The sequence below is a fragment of the Heptranchias perlo genome, chromosome 28, assembly GCF_035084215.1.
Source record: "Heptranchias perlo isolate sHepPer1 chromosome 28, sHepPer1.hap1, whole genome shotgun sequence".
NCBI classification, from domain to species: Eukaryota; Metazoa; Chordata; class Chondrichthyes; order Hexanchiformes; family Hexanchidae; genus Heptranchias; species Heptranchias perlo.
The window spans coordinates 32,718,101-32,739,241 of NC_090352.1; the positions used below are offsets into that span (position 1 = coordinate 32,718,101).

Below are 21,141 nucleotides of genomic sequence, written 5' to 3' on the forward strand. Positions count from 1 at the left end.
GTTGTTAATCACCAGATGAAGGGAACAATCAACGGTGACAGCGGCTTAGAGCAAATCAAACTGTTGAGTGACCTCACTCCACGTGACCCACCACCCCACAGACATGGTGCAGCCTACTGTTTTTATAGAGGCCTTCATTTGGGTAAACACTTTGATGACCATTTTGGGAGCTATGCTGAAGCCGATGGTGTAGGTACCATTATATGAGACTTTATAAATATGTGCAGCGGATTACTTAAAAATAAGTATGGTCGAGTCCAAATCCGCAACATTTTGTACTGAATTCTTCAATGTCCATGCAAAGATTTCAAAATAAATTCTGCAGGTTCTCCTGATTTCTATGGGGCTTTATGTGCTGTCTTGTGTGCTATTGAGGCATCAAGACCAGTAGAACCCCGTGCTCAGCCCCTGGTGTCTGCTGAGTTAGTTGATGCTACACCATTGTCCCTAGGCTAGATAGAAGTGAAAGGAGTAACCCACATGCAGTCTGGTTTCCCATTCCGAAAAGATTTTCATTAACTCCTCAGGACCCAAGTGTCTGTGGATAGGACGGTCTACAGCTGCGCTGGCCTTAGTGACAAACACAGTCTGCTAACACTGGAGTGGTCACTCGACAAAGGAAGATGCACCTAATTTTGTTGAAGCAAAATGCTGAAGCTCTTGGGGGCAAAATAATCTTTTTTTTTATATTAACTTTTGGTATTGGGTTCTCAAGAATACCTATTTACATTTTATGACACTAGATGTAGATGTATATTCAAATACATTTTCTGAAGGATATTTTATATGTTTAATTTTGAGTCTGCCTTCTTCAGGGTTCACTTATGCAACATGTCATCCCTGCTATGTATTTTGAGCATGACAGTATGGGACCAATACTTAGCATTTAATACAAAGGGATTACCAGATACAGATCTATCAAATGGCTCTCACAACCACTCCGATTGCTTTAACTTTTACGCGTGTGTATCCAACTTTAAATTTCCAAAGCTAAAAGTATAATTCTGTGTTTACCTTTGCTTTATTTTACTCAATTAGGTGCGTATGAAGCAATAAAAAGGTGCTTGTACTATACAGGAAAACTGAAGGTATACTGGTGAGAACTCCCCCTTCTTTAAGGCCATTTTGTATCTTCTCTTGTCCTCTGAATCATGCAGCTAAGAAGATGAGCAATCTGATTACAGACCACCATTAAAGTTGAGAGCTGATAGCTAAATTAAATTAAAACCTAAAATTCAACATTATGTTCTGCTTTATTGCCTGATAATCATGTGGATTATCACAGTATGAGCAAATTTGTCATATTACAATAGTTAACCCTGCAGTGTGGATGTGCTAAATCAGTTACATGGGCCTCACTGACAGTGCTACCCACTACCAGCAATAAATCCAAAAATCCACAATGGAATAACCCTTAGAGGGGGCGGACATATGAGGAGAGGTTGAGTAGATTGGGACTCTACTCATTGGAGTTCAGAAGAATGAGAGGCGATCTTATTGAAACATATAAGATTGTGAAGGGTCTTGATCGGGTGGATGCAGTAAGGATGTTCCCAAAGATGGGTGAAACTAGAACTAGGGGGCATAATCTTAGAATAAGGGGCTGCTCTTTCAAAACTGAGATGAGGAGAAACTTCTTCACTCAGAGGGTGGTAGGACTGTGGAATTTGCTGCCCCAGGAAGCTGTGGAAGCTACATCATTAGATAAATTTAAAACAGAAATAGACAGTTTCCTAGAAGTAAAGGGAATTAGGGGTTATGGGGAGCGGGCAGGAAATTGGACATGAAGCTGAGTTCGGATCGGTCAATGCCCTGTGGGTGGCGGAGAGGGCCCAGGGGCTATGTGGCCGGGTCCTGCTCCGACTTCTTGTGTTCTTTAGATTTGTGGTTGGGATCAGATCAGCCATGATCTTATTGAATGGCGGAGCAGGCTCGAGGGGCCGATTGGCCTACTCCTGCTCCAATTTCTTATGTTCTTATGTTCTCCCCATCCCCCAAAAAACATGATATATAACAAATGGAAAAAGATATCCATGAGTAATTGCAGGGCACTTATTTCATCTCCAGGGTTCTCGTGGCCATCAGAAAGTACTTAAGCTTCATTCAAGTTTTTGCTAACTGATCATCCCTCAAATAAGTGAGATTACAGACTCATGATCACTCTCATATCCATTAATGTCTATACTGCACGTTAACAGTGACATTTAATTTTCCACGCAAAGTTGAATATTCTTAAAATTGCTTGTCATTTGTTAAACTGGTCGATAAGAAGCAAAGAATGATGGTGACCGTTATAAATTTGAAACTTTCGCTGTTTGATTAAGTTGGCAACATTTTTTCTGTCGTGACCAACATTTATCCTTCAACCAACATCACCAAAACAGATAATGTAATTTATTTCATTGCAGTTTGTAGGACCTTGCTGTGTGCAAATTGATTGTCTCGTTTTCCCTACACTACAACAGTAACGACAATGCAAAAGTACTTAATTGGCTGTGAAACATCCTGAAGTTGTGAAAGGCACTATATATATCACAACCAATGGTCGGGATTTTAACGGTCCCCTCACCCAGCGAGAATGATGTGTGGGAGGGGTTAAAATTAGGCCAAGTCAACTTACTGGCCTGAGGTCACTCCGTTCCCACCCAGCGACATCTTATCTGCTACTGGTAGGCAGGGGCCTACTCAACATTCAAAAGTCATGGCTGGATGATATCATCAGCGCTGCAACATAATCTTAACTTAAAGTCAGGGGAGTCCTGCACTGTCTGCAGCCTGGCAGCAGAGCCTAGGCGGAAGGCCAGAAGAGACCAAGGTAAGTTTTAAAAACTTACTTCGGTCAGAACTCTTTGTGGGCCAGGAGGAGCAGGAGTGCTCCCCTCAGGACCCGCAAGGCATCCTTGGGTCTCCCCAGCCCCGAGGCCATGGAACATCCCGCCACCCCCCACCAATCGCCTCCAGTCTCTGCGCTCATTGATTGCCGGGGACCCTTCCCACAGGTCCACAGTTGCGGCCTGCTGCCGCCAAATTTCTACTCCCGCCCGCCAGCCAGATAGTGGATTTGGCTGGGTGTCGGGCGGGACTCCGGGAGCTTTTATTTAAATGAGGCCCTGCTGTTGAGATAGGCAGGGCCTCCGCACCACCGGACTATCCGGGTGCGCTGCTACTTTGTTCCTGCCCCCCTCCCTAAAATCGGGGCCAATGCGTTTAAACAGTAAGCCAAATGCATTAAAATGATTCTATTATATATTACAAAATGCAACTTGTGTGGCTTGTCTTCTAGGCTGTTGCCTAAATGTTGATAAGGTCATCAAGTACTCAATTGTAATTTGAAATTATTTTGGTTGGATCGAAAAACAATTTTTTTTTATTAAGCCTTGTTTTTAATCTGCTCCAATATGGAGCACCATTACCACAAAGACTGCTACGGTTCAAGGAGAAGACCAACCGCCAACCACCTTCTTAGGGCAACTAGGGATAGACGATAAATGTGACATTGCCAGTGATGTCCACAACCCAAGATCAAATTTTTAAAAATTGCTCCCCGTTTGCTCCAATTTTGTTCCTTTCCAATCTGCCCTGATTTCTTTTTGCTCACCCTGATCTGCTCAATTCACTCCAAAAACAAGATTATGTAGAATTATTATTTTTTTATTGAATGCGATTGGGAAGAAAGGTTTTGCACCATGTGATTGGTGAATAATGAAAGTATAGAGAAAATAGAAAATAACGAATTAAAAAGGAGAGTTTAGTGAATCTCAAAATTGTCTGGGGCTGAGGCACATTGTTGAGGCAGATAGAAGGAGCTTTACTCTGCATCTAGTTGTGCCCCACATGACCTGGAAGTGACTGATGCTGACACTGATTGTCTGAAATGCAAAAGTTCCATCCTCCAGCACTAAGGTCTTCACCTTGCTAAGCACAAAAAAGAAAAAAAAAGACTTACACAATGAAGGAAAGAAATCAGCAGAAAGAGTGGATCGTGATGGTGGTTACAATACATGTTTTATTATTATAAAAAGGTAGAAATTTATAGATCTCATGAGCATTCTCTCTCAGAACCCTGCTGTGAGTACTGTTCTAGGTAACTGAACTATTCTTGGTCTGACCTTTTGTGTTAGCCTCATTGATAATTGTGCTTTGCATGTGTTTCCATTTGCTGACTTGGGAGGAAATTTATCTTCAAATCTGCTCAGAATCCATGTCATCTTCACATTAGGTGAACATCAAACCTCAAGGTAAAATGGTCTTAGCCCTCTGCCTACCACACGTGGGTGGTCATACACTTTTCATGTTAGATAGAGGGGAAAGAATACTAAGCATTGTATCAGCAGAAAAATAAAACTTCTACAAGTAATCTACATTACTTCCTCTAACTGATATAAAGAGATGCATATAAAAAAGAGATGAGATTTTTAAATCTTTCATTGTTTAAACTGGGAATGGAAATATTGCTTCTGACACCCGCTACAATGGAAACTTTGTAATTTACTTGGAGGAAAACTCACCCAACAATTTTAACAATTCTAGTTTCCTGCCCTAGCTGACATCTGTCATAAAGGTCAGGGCATCAAAACCTTTGAAATAGGAATGATGTGCACACACAGACGTGCTATGCATCACCATACCTTCATTCAATTATTAGCCACAGCCTTCCAGGATGAAAGCTGCTCTGGGGCACCCAGCTCTAAAAGGAGAGAAGGGAGCTTCTGTAAAAACCAGCCTCTGTAAAAATTGTATTCTTAAAGGATGCATATGATAGACCAGTTATTAAATATGGTACATTACATTTTGATAAAATACTCAAAGAAAATGATTTTGCTTCACCAAAATAAGACAAGAATTAGGATGCATCAATGTAATGATTGGGATCAGCACAGTGACAGTATACACGAACCATTGCCTATGAGCCATTCCTCCTAGAAAGTTCTGAAACTAACTTGGGAGTCAGTTCTTGGAGATTTACAACTCGAACAGTCAACACAGGAAGTGTCTCCAGCTTGGCTTTTGCTCCATGAGAAACTTTGTATTTATGCTCCTTGAAAGGAAAATCATTTAATGGCCTCCAGGTCTTGATTTTACAGTCCCTGCAATTTACTCAATGATATTACAATATTCTATTATACAACACATGTTTTGTTGATCTAGGAACACCAATTTAACAATAATGGCTTATAAAGAGAACAAAATGATATTTCACCTCTGAGACCTGTCTCTTTATTTTCCCCAGGTGAAATGCATTCAGGTAGTTTTAACTCAGCAGTTGCATAGGTAGCTAATGTAGGAAATGGAAATGTCACACTGGTGCAGAAAGGATGAAGTTCCGAAGCACAGTTAATGCATGTGTTGCAGCAGGGTACAGGGAGCTTTCTACATGCTATGTCTGATAGGAACAAAAGGGTAAAAAACATTGGCTTCCCTCACCTTCATACACAAAAAATTCACTTCTTAAAAAAGTTTCAACGTTTTTCAATACAGAGATACATCATCTGCAGTACAGCTGAAATGTGCAAACATAAAATGAAATACAATTCCATTAAACTTAAGTTCAACATAAGTATTCCCAGTGGGAACAGAACCTAGTCCAGATCAGTCAGTAAACACCTTGGCTCCGATCTTTACAGGGAGGGAGGGAAAGATCAGGGCTTGATGGTGGGTTCAGGGTTGGAGCTCGGCAATCGGGAGGGAACGATTGAGCCTTGGTGGTGGGAAGAGTCGGAGCCTGGCAATCAAGGAGGGAAGGAAAGAAAGATTGAGGCTTGGTGGGGGGGGGGGTCAATATCAGGGGCTGGAGGCTCGTGATCAGGGGTTAGAGGGGGGGAGAAGTCGGCCGATCGCATGGCGGGCAGCTCAAGATCAGGGGTTGGGGGGAGGAGGGGGTCGCATATTGCAGCAGCAAGCAGAGGCTGCGTTCAGCAGAAGTGAGGCTGAAGCTTTGCTTGAGGAGCCGCGGAGAGCACTCCTGCTCCTCCTGGCGTGCAAGGAGTGTTCTAAAAAGCACTCCCCTTCTGCAGTCAGCTGCTCCCGTCTATATTTCGCTGTCAGGTTTCCCGAGCCCTGGGAAACCTGGCCAGCAACTGTAAAATTTAAATCAGGCTCTCAATTGCACTGTGGCACCCCGATTTAAATATTATAATGAAGTGGCCCGCTTCTCCCAGATGGTACACAGGCACGCCATGCAAACCAGCGGCATAAAAATGGCGGCATGTGTGTTTGCAGCGGGTTGGGATGCATTCTCCTATGTTTAATTTTTTAATTCTGCACCATCACCGTCATGTGGAGATAATATCGACTTCGTTCTGTTTATTTGTCAACACGAGTGGTAGCTCTTTCTAAAAGACTTCATGTGAGAAATAAAGACAAAAATGTTTTGTGCAACTATTGAATAGTGGCATACTTTCAGCTCTCACTAATAAGAACGAGTGTCCATATGAAATGCATCCTTTCACTCCCTTCCCGCTCCAAGCACTGGCCAATGGAAGCACATGCATGGAAACGTTGCAAGGCATGTACTTATTCTACAATGTGCCACAGAAATTAAAATACAGAATTAAACATTACTAGAAACTGACTACTTAAAATAACTCTTTTGTTTAACTTAATCTAAAATGCAAACTCCTACAACACAGACAATGGCTGCACTGTACCAGTAACATCTGATAATGCAGCTTATATTTAGTGCCACAATTATAATACCAAAGCAAATTTCCAATTGTATCCAGCGAAAAAACATTCAAAAAAAGCCAAAAATGAACCAACGTACTGACAGATAAATAACAGCCGAGCAAGTTTCACATCAAGACATTTAAACAAATTTGCAACGTTCACATTGGTGCATCATTCTCCTATATTCTACTGGCAACTTACTCATGCAACTTCAAAGAGCATCACAAAGTTCACGTTTCGTGCACATGAAGTCTGGGGGATAACACTTCATTATTTCAAACTTTACACATAGAATTATTGGCTTCATAAAGGTTTAGTGGCCTCTCTATGACAGGTGTAGCACCAAAAGCTTAGGACTCCATCTAAACAATTTTCAAACTAATGTACAATGCAACCTTTGCACCAAAACAAGACTTTTGTATAGTAGTAAACAGTCTTGTAGACAGCATCCAGTATAATTATTTAACATTCAGACATATCTAGAAATGTAACTGCGAGATGACAACTGCGTTCTTTCACCCAAATCCTGCAACATATTGGTTCTGGTCTTAATCTTCCCCATATTGTATTCTTCGAATAATTCTAAATTTAATTTGTAGAATTTCATCAGCCAAAAATTTCAGTGGGGTGAAGATGTGCTCCAAAGTTGTGATTTAAATAAATATTTATCTGGATCACTATACTTATATCTTTCATTGGTTCAAGCAATCATTTGAAAAAATATATTACGATGGCGCAATTTAATTATATGATGCATTGAATACCTTGAATACTTGCCTAGCAAAATGATGTTAAGGATTTATGATGATTGCAATTATGCCCAAACACCCCAACCAATAAAGTAGAATTTTATCAATCCCAAGTATAAATGTACCAGCTATCAATTAGCAGAGACATTCACATCACAAAGTGGACATGACTTCCTTAGGTTATTGAGGATAGCAGTGATGGGTTAACAGGACGGTGCGGGATAAAATACCTGCAGCAGAGTTTTGGATGCGCTGAAGTTTATGGATGATGGAGAATGGGAGAATAGTCAAAAGAAAGAGATACATGGGATGCTTTTATTGCTTTGTACAGTCCTTCAAAAGATATGCTATTGTTTCAATTACATACCATCAGGAAGTAGTGGCAATGTTCCAAGCAGGCTGTTTCTTGACCTTTTTTTTCTCTCGCTCATATCACAAAATAAAAATGCCTTCAAGTTAAACCACAGACAATATCACCATAGTAAAAGTGCCATATAAAGCATGTTAATATATAACTATCAAAAGATAGTTCTTCAAAGTGGATTGCTTTTGATATACCCTCCATATTGTGCAGCTTGATAACACAAGCAGTAGTATTTGCCACCCATGCGATTGATTGCCGGTTCATAAACCCGAAGCTCCCAGTCACTTACATCTGCCTCCATCAGCTGCACAGGATCCTTCATTTGACTGCCCAGCCGGGTGAAATATTATCAAAAGCACAGTACTCTATATCAAAAAGCAAAAACTGATCCCCTCGGTCTCACCACTCAAACACATGCACTCTATTACTCAATAAGACATCTGTTTCAAGACTGGTCATGCAGAAGTTCGCACCCAGAATTACACAGCACTCTCAACTGTAATGAGGATGTATAGCTGTCTAATGTCTGGAGCACTGCATGGGAAAGCAATGAGTATTAAATGTGCATTTTAAAGTGAAAAATTGGAGTTCCTTTCTCCCTTCCCACGTTGAGAAAGGCCTCAGAATCAGAGTTAGGAACGAAGAAGGAAAAAAAAAATCAGATCGGGTTCCTGCTCCTGATTAGTACCCAATGACTGCTATGGAAATCAAATGAAAACAGGAGCAGGTTTTGCTGATGCAACCTGCTGTTCATCATTAATGGTAACAGATGAAATGACCCCTTGGATAAGATACCAGAGGGCTGTTGTTTTCAGCTTGAGTCGACACTTTCGGTAGTTTTTTTGGGGTACTAGAAGGAACAGGAGAAAATAAAATGCTAATAAATTGGAAGTTTCCCCTTGCACAAATGCTAACGGCTATACTTGGAGCAAGTATCTGTGCCTTATACAACATTGTTAGTTTAAGTGATTGAGATCTTAGGTTAATTACAGTACATGGCAAACTACACAAAAGCAAATAATTAAGAGATTATATTTACACGGGGATGTCGACCTTGGTTTAAGGAGCTCAGACAGGCTTTATGGGACCTGCAGCCAGTCCCCATGACACACGACAAGTAAAACTAAGTCAGTAGAAAACAAGAGGCTTTTTTAGCTCTCACACTCGTGCTATACATATGCAGCAGCTTAAAATAAAATCAGTCAACATGATCCCTTCAAGATTGGCTTTAATATGATTACTTTGATATTAGGCCAGTGTTTGATGCGACATTCACTATGGTCACAATAGGTTTTAGCTGTCCATTGTCTGATGCAATCCTCCAAGTGTCACGACCTGCTTCTTTTCAACTGCATTTTCTACAAAGTTAGAATACCATCTGCTCAAAGCATTGAAAAAAAAAACAGGAAGTGGTAATGGCTCAGGTAAGTCCTGGACTTCAACTGCTGTGGCAGTGAAAAAAGAAAGGAACAATACCTTTTGAGCTGCTTGGAAATTCTATCACATTAAAGAGAAACATAAATTGTGTATCAGATGACCATGTTGAAAGGATCGTAAAAGCATAGAACCGTATCCTGCAGCTCCATAAACTGACTCGAAATGATGAAATAACTAGATTTGCACAGCCAACTTACTACATAGAAAATAGTCTTTGAAAATGAGCTCCACTAATGACCTATTTCCTGTATTTACATAGTGCTTATATAAGAATTTATTCTAGACTTTAATAATGAGGTAAAGCATCCTCAAATGTCAGAGTGCTAAATTAGAGACAACTTAGTGCTGCACGCCTAGCCCCACCAGGAACTCGGTGGAAACTGCCCAATCTCATTTCACATAACTGAGGAGGAAGATGGAGGTTCTGCTTAATTCCCAATCCAAGCAACACTGCACCATCTCCATGGGGAGGAAATATCAAATTGGAGTTATCCTCGATTCTTTGTTGTTCCACATCTCCTTTAGCTAACCAAAGAGGACATTGATGGAAGTCAGGTTACATTTTTATTGGCAGAATCACAGGATTTGAAGCTAAAAATGAGACGATTTTAAGAGTGCCTACTTTGCTAGACGGAAATTATCCTGGTTAAAATAAAGTCTCTGCTGGCTACTAGTGTCCAAGTGAAATGCCTTTGTGCATGATCTCATTCTTTGGGGAAGTGGGGGGGGGGGGGGGGGGGGGGGGAGGTGGGGAGGGCGGGGAAAAGAGAAGAAATGAGCTGACAACACAAATGTGCTGAGAAATAGATAGCACTACAACCAACTGCGCTCAGTCGGAGGAAAGATCGTTCGTGTGGGAAATGGAATGGTCACCCTGACACAGTAATGGGTGCGCCACTGAGACTAGGGTTAAGGCATATTAGTCAGGCACAGCAAAGGGAACTGTACTTACTATGCAACTGGCTGTGCAGTACCTGATGCAATCACATCCCTTGCCTCAAGCACAAAACTCCAGTTAAAAGTAAAATAAACTTCCATGTAGCATAATCATTAAGGAATTCAGTTTTTCAGCAAACCATTAAGCCCAGTAGTCGCCAGTATGTAGCTGTGGGAAAGCAGTATTAGCTGATCCGAGGCTCTAGAAGTGACAGACAAAACTCCCCCTATAGCTTGGTGGGTAAAAATCACTGCCCATTGTACTACTCAAAACAGCAGGTCACAGGTCTGTGCTGTTAGTTCTCAGCCAGTAGCAGGTGGAGCACAACTAGTGGTATCAGTGTCACTAGACTGGCTAGAGGGGGAAATTGCTGTCCAATGGGTCAATCTCGATAGTGCACTTGTTGGTTAACATTGAGCGAGAGAAGTATCAGCACAGCTCAGAGGTCCTTCACAGTCAAATAGCCTGCCGACACTCACTGTTTAGGCCGAGACACAAACGGCTATTTGGGCAAGGTATCAGAAACTTAATTACCACACGTGGAACGGTAACGCAGGAGTCAACATCTTCAGAAGAACTGAGATGGGGAAAATTGAATTTTTAAAAATCTACAAGGAAACTAAGAATGCATATTTGTATCAGTTTAGTTCAGCTGGTAGCATTCTCACATCAAATCAGGAGGTTGTATGTTCAAGGCCCCCAACACAATTTAGGCTGATACTCCAGTGCAGTATTGAGGGTGTTCTGCATCCTTCAGATGAAACGTTAAAAATAGTGAGCCTCACCTGCTTTTTTCTTTGGTTCAGGTGGATGTTAAAGATCTCGTGGCAACATTCAAAGAAAAGCACAGGCTCTTCCTATTGTTTTGATCAACATTCCTCTCAACCAATCCCACCAAAAACACCTCAACTGGTCATTCATTTCATTGTTGTTTGTGGAAATTGCTGTGTGCAAAATGGCTGCTACATTTTCCTACATAATAGTTGATGTATATGCACTGCAGCAACTTGCTAAGGCTTCTTCGACAGCACCTCCCAAACCTGAGACATCTACCAACTAGAAGGACAAGAGCAGCAGGCACATGGGAACAACACCACCTGCACGTTCCCCTCCAAGTCACACACCATCCCGACTTGGAAATATATCGCCGTTCCTTCACCGTCACTGGGTCAAAATCCTGGAACTCCCTACCTAACAGCACTGTGGGAGTACCTTCATCACACGGAATGCAGCGGTTCAAGGCGGCAGCTCACCATCACCTTCTCAAGGGCAATTCGGGATGGGCAATAAATGCCGGCCTCGCCAGCGATGCCCTCATCCCATGAATGAATAATAAGAAAAGTAATTCATAGTTTATGAAGTGCTTTGAGACAATCCTGAGAGGTGCAGTAACATGCCTATAAATGTGAATCTTTCTTTTTTTGTGTTGGTAGCCTGTTAATTAGTAACAAACTGGACGATTGTCACATAGCATGAAAATGGTGGCGAGAATAAAGTTGCTTATACCTTTACTTCCTTAAGGCAGACCGTGCCTGAAAGCAAGCCTCAATATTTTAAAGATAGAAACTGGAAGGGGGAGGAGGAAACAGTGTCGTCATCATTCTTTTAACCACAATTCCCCACAAAAAGTTCCAAGTTTCAACTGTACTGTTGAGGGGAGGTGTTGAACAGAGACTAATGAGCTTCCCAAGTGGAAGGGAGAGAAAAACGTGTGGAGCAGTCATCCCAGCATACAATTCCTAGCAGCAAAATGATTCAAGGGCCAAGTGCAGTTTTCCAGCCACACCTCTCTGTCAAGAAAAGGTGTAGCTGAGGAAGACGTCAAGTGGGAAAAAAGGACAAACTAAATCACAAAGTAACTTTAAAAAAAAGGCAATGCAATTTCATCCTTCCCTTTGTATAAAAAAAAATCTACATTGCAAAAAATTCAGATTTTCTCAGTGTCAATATCTTCTCTATAAAAACTGAATAAACGCAATAGTACCGAATTAGTGTTGATCAAAGCGCACAGAAACAACCACATGAACCTCCAATACAAGAACATCCTTAATGAAATGTATGGTAAGCATTGGATCTTCACCTGAAATGTAAGTACAACTCTTGCAATACTATTTTACAGACATTCTGTACAGTCAGATACACTGTAATCACACCATTTACTAACTACAACACACGTACCTTGTGTTCAACACATACCAGGGAAGAGGTCTCAAAGTTTCAGAGTCCAGTAATTGCCTTTTCACTTATATTCCAGAATGTCTTAACACTTGAACTGTAATCTTGTACAGCTATAAATTTGAAAAAACAACAGGCCGATAGCTACAACCGTGTTTAATCTCCAAGGCTCAAGGATACTGACGTGCGATAATGAAACAATAATGAAGGCAGGTCATTATAAAGACAAATCTGAAGAGCAACTTGAAAACCACATCTTTCCAATATATTCAAATCAAGCAGTCATCGAGTAAAAACAGATGGGGCTCTTCATCGTGGAAGAGTCAGCACATGCTTATAATTAGGAGCGACGCTCTATTTCTGACTCAAAATAAACCCTCATAGCAACAAAATCTGCATGACAAATGTGCACCGTGGAAAAGTAGCCATTGACTATCACTAAGGACTTATGTTTTTTGTTGTTGGCTATTTAGACATAATTGCATATTTATATAAAAAATATTGACTACAAACTAGCCCAGTAACTACATTTTTGTAAATAATTAATACAGCATTAGTACATTTCTAAGAAATATTTGCTCAGATGACCTAAGCACTACTGGAGTTGGAGTGAGCTGCAGTGTACAATTTTTTTAAAAATTCAATTCACTAACCTAATTTTGGATGAGACGTTAAACCAAGGCACTGTGGATATAAAAGATCCCACGGTACTATTCCAAGAGTTCTCCCCATGTCTTGGCCAAAATTCCTCCCTCAACCAACACTGTCACAAACAGTTTAACTGGTTGTTCATCACATCTTTTGTTTGTGTTTGTGTGCAATTTTGGTTGTCAAGTTTGCGTAAATAACAGTAATTATACTTCAAAAACAATTCATTGCCATCGAAACACACTGGCCTGGAGTTTCCACATGATTTCCACCCAGATAACAGCTGAATCTGGGCAGGATCAAATGAAATAGCGCTAAAGATAGCGGAATTTTAAGCGCAAGTGAGTTGCGCCGATAACCACTTTATGCTGGAATATCCGCGATCTTTTACACTGGTTCAAAAGTCCCTTCGTCCGAAGCAGTCCTCGCTTGCCATGCCCTCAGGTCAGAAAGGTATGATTCCGCCAATTGCACCCATTCGGTGGGGGGGTTCCCATCACATTGCGCACAGGCACCAGTGGTCACGTGAATCCAGCTTTAATCACCTGACCTGCAGTGACCAGCAGTCAATTGAAGTCACTGTCCCAGGTCTGTTTCTCTACTGCAGCAATTAGTTTCAGTTCAGTTTAAATTAGTTTACATTCAGTCAGTTGATCTGCCCTTCTGGGTCAAAAGACTGTTTGCAGGACAGAGCTCACTGTTCAGAGTGTGATTTAAATCAATTTTCACACTGCTCAGAGAAATTAAAATCAATTAACTGTGTAAAAGCTGTTAAAAGTTTGCAGATCAGACAGAAAAGTGTCAGGAAAGATGAAAATATTGTTGATAAACTATGACTTCATATTTGTACGCATATATGAAAACATAACTTACACTCTGATCTGGATTAACTAAAATTTCTGAATAATGTGACACTATTTTTTGTTAATGTGCCAACTTGCAGTCCCAGAATTCGAAGATGTAGATAAAGTCCCACTAAATCAGGGAAGTATAGAGCAGAATCTATGCATGTCCCTGCAAGGAAAGATTGTAAAGCAAATTAATCAGGACAGTCTTCTATACCTTCTGTCCCCAAATAGGGACCAAGGCACAAGTACTTACCTGTCTTTCCCTCTTCTCTACCCCACCCCCTCCCCTCCAAACCAAAAGAAATCTATAATAGGCAGGGAAGGAAGAAATAAATTTGCATTTATACAATGCCTTATCATGACCTCAGGCCCAAAGCATTCCACAGCCAATAAAGTACTTTTGAAGTGCATTCACTGTTGTAATAGAGAAAAAAGTGGCACAACAAGATCCCACAAAGAGCAATGCAATAAATGACCAGATAATCAGTTTTAATGATGTTGGTTGAGGAATAAATGTTGGCCAGGACACTGGGAGAAACATTCCTGCTCTTCTTTTAACTGTGCCATGGGATTTTTTTATATCCACCCAAGAGGGTGAACGGGGCCTCAGTTTAACGTCTCATCTGAAAGATGGCACCTCCGACAGTGCTGCACTCGGTCAGTATTGCACCAAAGTGTCAGCCTAGATTATTTGCTCAAGTCTCTGGAGTGGGGCTTGAACCCACAAACTTCTGATTCAGAGGCGAGACTGCTATCCACTGAGCTAAGTGAAAAAATAAATTTGAAATAAGGCAAAAAAAAAAGTAAAATAAATGAAGAAAACGTTATTACGTTGAGAACACAACATCTGAGCAATCATCGGTCTGAACCAAAAGGCATTTTACAGTTTCTGTACACCTGCAATTGGAATGAAAAGCACTGGCCACAAGACAGGTTAACTGGATAAATTGTAACTACGTTGAAAAGATGAGTATAATTATCTAAAGGGTCAAAAAGAAACATTAATAACTGACTGGCGCGAGGACAATGAGAATGCGGTGACAAGCACAGCACCAGCGAAAGTGGACTTTGTGTGCCAGTTGAAAACCCCGTTTCCCCTCCCCTGCTCTTTTTGGTTTCCTCCTCTTATTTCAAGTTTTCCTTTCCATTCTTCTTAATCCACTTTTTTCTGCAATTTTATATAAAAAGCAAAAAAACTGCCGATGCCTAAAACAAAAAATACTTGAAACACGCACCAGGTCAGTCAGCAACTCTGGAGAAAAAAAAGAGTTAAATTAACATTTCGGGTGCAGAGCCTTTGTCAGATGCAGATTGTCGAGCTGAGTGTTTTCAGCATTTTCTGCTTTTTTCTATTTTGCTGCATTAACATATGTGGTATATATTGTTTGTAGTCGCACATACTTTTGCACCTAGCTTGGGTCGAGTTTGCACCCATCACAAGCTAATTAACTGTGTATTTCTTTGATGCAACAGATCATACTATTAACCACCCTTCACTTTTCATCTTGCATTCCACATGCCTGTTATAAAGTATACAGTGACGGTAGCTGGGTGTTGATCTAGGCCACATAGTTCAATCCAGACCTTGATTACTGTTCACAGTTGGGCATCTTTAAAATGGAGTGCTTGTCTGAACTTGATGGCCTAGGCAGAAGGATGACCAGTTTGAAAAAAGGAAATTCCTTCCCACATAGTTCACATGTCCTCTTGTGGGTGAGAGAGAGAGAGAGAGAGAGAGAAAGAGAGAGAGAGAGCAAGAGAGTAGAAAAGTAGTACAAATATACACTATGCCCATATGTGTTAAACTGTCACAGGTTGTAGTTGAATTACACCTTTTCAGGATAGGCAATCAAGCAGGAAGGAGAGAAAATAGAAAACTAGAGATTACATATAAGCAAGAAAGTATAAAATCACAAGTGAAGGAAAACATGATCATGACCAAGCTTGCAGTTGCTGGAAAGAAGTGGCGGCCAACTAACAGTTTTCAGTTCCATCCCACAAAAGCAAATTCCTGTTCAACAGTTATACATTGGTATTAAAAGCAGCCTAGACTATCCCACCCACCAAGCTAATGAAAGCAGACCGATAAGGGATGGATGAGGGAAGCAGAAAAAGGCAGAAACACACATATAGCATAACACATAACTGAGTGCATGAATGACATTCCCACAGATACTAAACCTAGTTTTAATTGAAGATATATACACATTCACACAATATATACCTAAATAATACCCAAAATATATTAAACATGCACACTTTGAATCTACTGTACAGTAACATTTAATAGGTCAAAAGTATGGAAAAGAAGAATGGCAGCCATTTCCTGATGCTTTTTCTAACCTTAATAACCTAGCTTCTTCTCTTCGAGGGCAGGAGGCAGTAATTTACGAGCAAGCAGCTTCTAATCCACAGAAACTTCCTGCAACAATTGATCTCTGATTGATCGCAGGCTGTGCCTATTGAGACCATTATGCTATAGGGAATACCTGAGCAGTGGCCTTAAAAGGGACAAGCCAGGTTAAGCACAGCTCTCTCTGTCATTAATCATCATAACCAAGTGTCAGATTATCTGGGAACAATGCCACAGGAGATCAGCTAATTACTAAAAATTATGGCATTTCTCTATCTGAGCCAGATAAGCTCTCCCTAACCATAGTGTGCATGTGCACATTCTCCAGCAACCGAAATAATCCATTTTTCTCAGTTGTCACAGTATATAATTTCAGAGAATAGGGCCACCCCACAACAGAACCTTTACAAGTGATTCATTGTTGAAACTTTGCAATAATTTCAGCAATAGGCTGCTCAACTTTGGCATAAACATTGATTTTTCACTTCAGATAATTTGCAGCTCATGTCATCAGCAGTTAGACTTCCTCATTGCTGGCAAACTTAAAATGCCAAACTAACTTTACAGATTCCAGTAAATCACTAGCTTTTCTAGATAAGAGAAAAGACCTCAACAATACTATCTACTTTTCTTATGTGTTTACATATTAAAACTACAACTTGTGGCTTTAGTTGTAGATATGCAAAAGTCTAGAGATCAGTTAGTTATAAAATTCGAAAAAATCCAAATATTCAGAAAATAGATCTATTGATAGCTCATTTGGTGGATGCACCACATGACATGGTACTGAACCACAGAGAACAGGAAAAACTCTGGTTTGATCCCTGGTCTGTATCAAGCTAGCTAATCTAACCACGGGCAATGGTGAGACACAATACCTCAATATCCCTGCGCTGGGGGATCCAATTCCCAATCCCTCTTCAATGACTTTTGCTGGAAGTGCACTTTGCAGATGTTGGATGATTAGGTTCAGCTATTATGCCCTCAGTGTTCAAATACCCCACAGAAAGTCACTGTTTAGGTTCAAAATTGATAAAAAGACCATGTAGGTGAGGTAGTGGAGGACACCTGCTGTCCATTGAGTCATATGTCCCTGTATTAGCTGCTACCTTCAAGAGAGAAAACTGAAGGGTAAACAAAGCATCTAAATTACCAGTGAATAGCATGATACATGGTGTATCATGGTGCATTTTAGGATGTATGCATGAGATTAAATGACTCTGCATAGGTGTTATTTAGGCTAACTGAAAGTCAATAGTCCAATCATAACCTACACATTTTTTTAAAATACAGTGACTGGGGTGATGGGGTAAGGGGGAAAAAGTGGAAAAGGTGAAATGGCTTTTAATTCAGTGGCTTTCAGTTTAATCATTCTATCCCTATTTAACTATAAAGTGATGTAGTGGTGCAAGACAGATCTATGAAATGTGACTTTACATTCCTCTGCACCATAATGCTAATTGATATCAAATTGTTGCTCAAATATTGATCATCTTTGGTGCAGATTTAACACAAACAGCAGTGTGGGAACAGGACAGTCCATGGGACTTCAATCCATTTGCAGGGATTACTCCAAAATTAAAATTAAGCATATATGGAACTTACAACAACAGTGAGCACACCTCTGCCATCTAAGCAGTTATTAAAGCATTTTTCATCAATAGACAAGTCCAAACTTACCAAACACCACAAATAATGTCAACAGAAAAACATGCCGTCTTCTTGCTAATATGACACAGGATGTCACGATTCAGAGCACAGTAAAATGTTCAAAAAATGATGACAACCAAGTATCAACAGTGTCAATTGTAGTGAGGCCAACTGAACCTTAGAATCTTCTGGAAACTTTGCAGCAGGGAAGAACTACTGCCTCAAATGGAATGCCCTTTCAGTACCTGCTTAGATGGCACAGTTGTGGCATTAATTGAATATTATTAATATGCTGCAAGTGTAAACATTCCAAGTTGAGTGAAACGCTAGAATGGCCATGGGCCTTTCCAGACCAATGTTACAACACAACACAAACGGGTTAAAAAATTTAAAACCTACCTGTATTATTTCTTTTCTTAAGTTAATGGTACGGAACCAGTCACTTTGTCTGGGATAGCTTTCCAGTTCAGATGTTCTCTCACTGGACGGTACCTTGTGCTTGCACTGTAACTGCTTACTGATGTATTTGACAAGTTTCACCTAATAAGAAAAATGAACTCGGATTAGTCAGTACATTAACATAAATAAATAAGACCGCTGGAAAGACCAGTCAACTCACAATTAACTGTTTTAAAATTATATACAATACCTACAGAAAACAAACCCACAATTTGAGCACCGGATATTACAATGCAACTAAATTAGAAGGAACTATGTACAGATGCTACTTAATTTGAAGTATTCTTCAATTCTTAATTTGAAATTATAGAATCATACAGCACAGGAGGCTGACATTCGGGCCATCATGTCTGTGCCAGCTCTTTGAAAGAGCTATCCAATTAGTTCCACTACCCTGCTCTTTCCCCATGACCGTGTAAATTTCCCCTTTTCAAGTATATATCCAATTCCCTTTTGAAAGTTACTACTGAATCTTCTTCTACCACCCTTTCAGGTAATACATACCAAATCGTAACGACTCGCTGAGTAAAAAAAATTCTCATTTCCCCCTGGATTTTTTTTCCAATCATCTTGAATCTGAGTCCTTTGGTTACCAACCCTCCTGCCAGTGGAAACAGTTTTGAACTATGTAAAAATGTAATTTTTGGTGCAAAGATGCTACCGCAATTCTCCAAGGAATAAAGTGTGGAATTTCCTAAAGTTGCCTGAATGGGAGAATTAGGTGGAAAAGTGGCTAAGAGCAATTAATTTTCATCTCTATAGCTGGTCGTCACATTAATCTCCTGTTTCTGCTTACTGAATCAAGTTTGGTAGTTTCAGTCCAGTTGCTGGCGGGCACAAGTTCACACAAGCAAAACAGCCAGCAACTCAATACTAATTAGCAAACAATCTCTCAGTCAAAGAGATCACGAAGATTGACCACATGGGAAAAAGAGAAAGAGAAAGAGAAATCTGGAACACAGTGCTCTTCTGAAGTTAGGGTTAAGAGATACTGCTGGGACGGAGCAGGAGAAGTTTAAGTCTGCATACTATTCAAGGTGCACCTGACCTGACAAAGTTAAAAGGCAGCAGGTGCCAGAAAGCAAGAAAAAAAGTTCCTCTCCCCAATAACAACCTTTTTCTTAAAAAAGAACAGATGGAATTTAATGGGCGATAATGACATTCTATAGTAATAATGTAACTAATTACCATTTCAAGAGATTATACATTTTCAGTATTAGTGGATATTGCAATCAAATATAGAATCATAGAAAGTTACAGCACAGAAGGAGGCCATTCGGTCCATCGTGTCCGTGCTGGCCAAAAGAGCTGAATCCCACTTTCCAGCACTTGGTCCGTAGCCCTGTAGGTTACGGTACTTCAAGTGCACATACAAGTACTTTTTAAATGAGTTGAGGGTTTCTGCCTCTACCACCCTTTCAAGCAGTGAGTTCCAGACCCCCACCAATCTCAGTGAAAAAAATTCTCATCAGCTCCCCTCTAATCCTTCTACCAATTACTTTAAATCTATGCCCCCTGGTCACTGACCACTCTGCGAAGGGAAATGGGTCCTCCCTATCCACTCTATCTAGTCCAGTCATAATTTTATATACCTCAATTAAATCTCCCCTCAGCCTCCTTTGTTCCAAAGAAAACAACCCCAGCCTATCCAATCTTTTCTCATAACTAAAATTCTCCAGCCCTGGCAACATCCTCATAAATCTCCTCTGCACCCTCTCCAGTGCAATCACATCTTTCCTGTAATGTGACCAGAACTGTATACAGTACTCAAGCTGTGGCCTAACTAGTGTTTTATACAGTTCTAGCATAACCTCCCTGCTCCTATATCCTATGCCTCGGCTAATAAAGCAAAGTATCCCGTATGCCTTATTAACCACGATATCTAACTGTCTTGCTATCTTCAGGGCCCTGTAGATATGTACTCCAAGGTCCCTCTATTCCTCTACACCTCTCAGTATCCTCCCATTTATTGTGCATTCCCTTGCCTTGTTTGCTCTCCCCAAATGCATTATCTCATACTTCTCTGGATTGAATTCCATTTGCCACTTTTCTGCCCATCTGACCAGTCCATTGATACCTTCCTGCAGTCTACAGCTTTCCTCCCTCACCATCAAACACACGGCCAATTTTTGTATCATCTACAAACTTCTTGATCATGCCCCCTACACTCAAGTCCAAATCATTACTATATACCACAAAAAGCAAGGAACCTAATAATGAGCCCTGCGGAACCCCACTGGAAACAGCATTCCAGTCACAAAAACACCCATCGACCATTACCCTTTGCTTCCTGCCACAGCCAATTTTGGATCGAACTTGCCACTTTCCCTTGGATCCCATGGGCTTTTACTTTTTCGACCTGTCTGCCACATGGGACCTTGTCAAAAGCCTTGCTAAAATCCATGTTGACGACATCAAGCGCGTTACCCTCATCGACCCTCCTTGTTACCCCCTCAAAAAATTGAATCAAGTTAGAGAGACACGACCTTCCCATAACAAATCCATGCTGACTGTCCTTGATTAACCCATGCCTTTCTAAATGACGATTTATGGTGTCCCTCAATTGATTCCAAGAATTTGCCCACCACCGAGGTTAGACTGACTGGCCTATAATTACTTGATCTATCCCTTTCTCCCTCTTTAAACAACGGTACAACGTTAACAGTCCTCCAATCCTCCAGCGCCACGCTTGTAGCCAGGGAAGATTAGAAAATGATTAGTGCCTCCGCTATTTCCTCCCTTGCTTCTCTTAACAGCTTGAACTACATTTCATCTGGGCCTGGCGATTTATCTACTTTCAGATATGCTAAACCCCTTAATACTTCCTCTCTCACTATGTTTATCCCATCCAACAT

At 40.7% G+C, this 21,141-nt stretch overlaps 1 protein-coding gene and 1 long non-coding RNA gene across 14 annotated transcripts in view; one reads left to right on the forward strand and one right to left on the reverse strand.

Moving 5' to 3' along the window:
* LOC137345025 (uncharacterized) overlaps positions 1 to 21,141 on the forward strand; it is an 87,939-nt gene that overhangs the window by 55,698 nt on the left and 11,100 nt on the right. For all 3 annotated transcript variants that reach the window (XR_010968536.1, XR_010968538.1, XR_010968537.1), the window contains exon 3: positions 10,960 to 12,240. This is a non-coding gene — a long non-coding RNA (uncharacterized lncRNA). The remainder of the gene's footprint in view (positions 1 to 10,959; positions 12,241 to 21,141) is intronic.
* ksr1a (kinase suppressor of ras 1a) overlaps positions 1 to 21,141 on the reverse strand; it is a 153,111-nt gene that overhangs the window by 42,945 nt on the left and 89,025 nt on the right. For 9 of the 11 annotated variants that reach the window (XM_068008399.1, XM_068008391.1, XM_068008394.1 and 6 more), the window contains exon 2: positions 18,227 to 18,367. In XM_068008399.1, coding sequence (XP_067864500.1) covers positions 18,227 to 18,367 — 141 coding nt within the window. Of the gene's footprint in view, positions 1 to 5,200; positions 5,384 to 7,782; positions 7,830 to 12,331; positions 12,442 to 18,226; positions 18,368 to 21,141 lie in introns of those variants that run through there. The other 2 variants (XM_068008398.1, XM_068008397.1) reach the window with 2 other exon arrangements.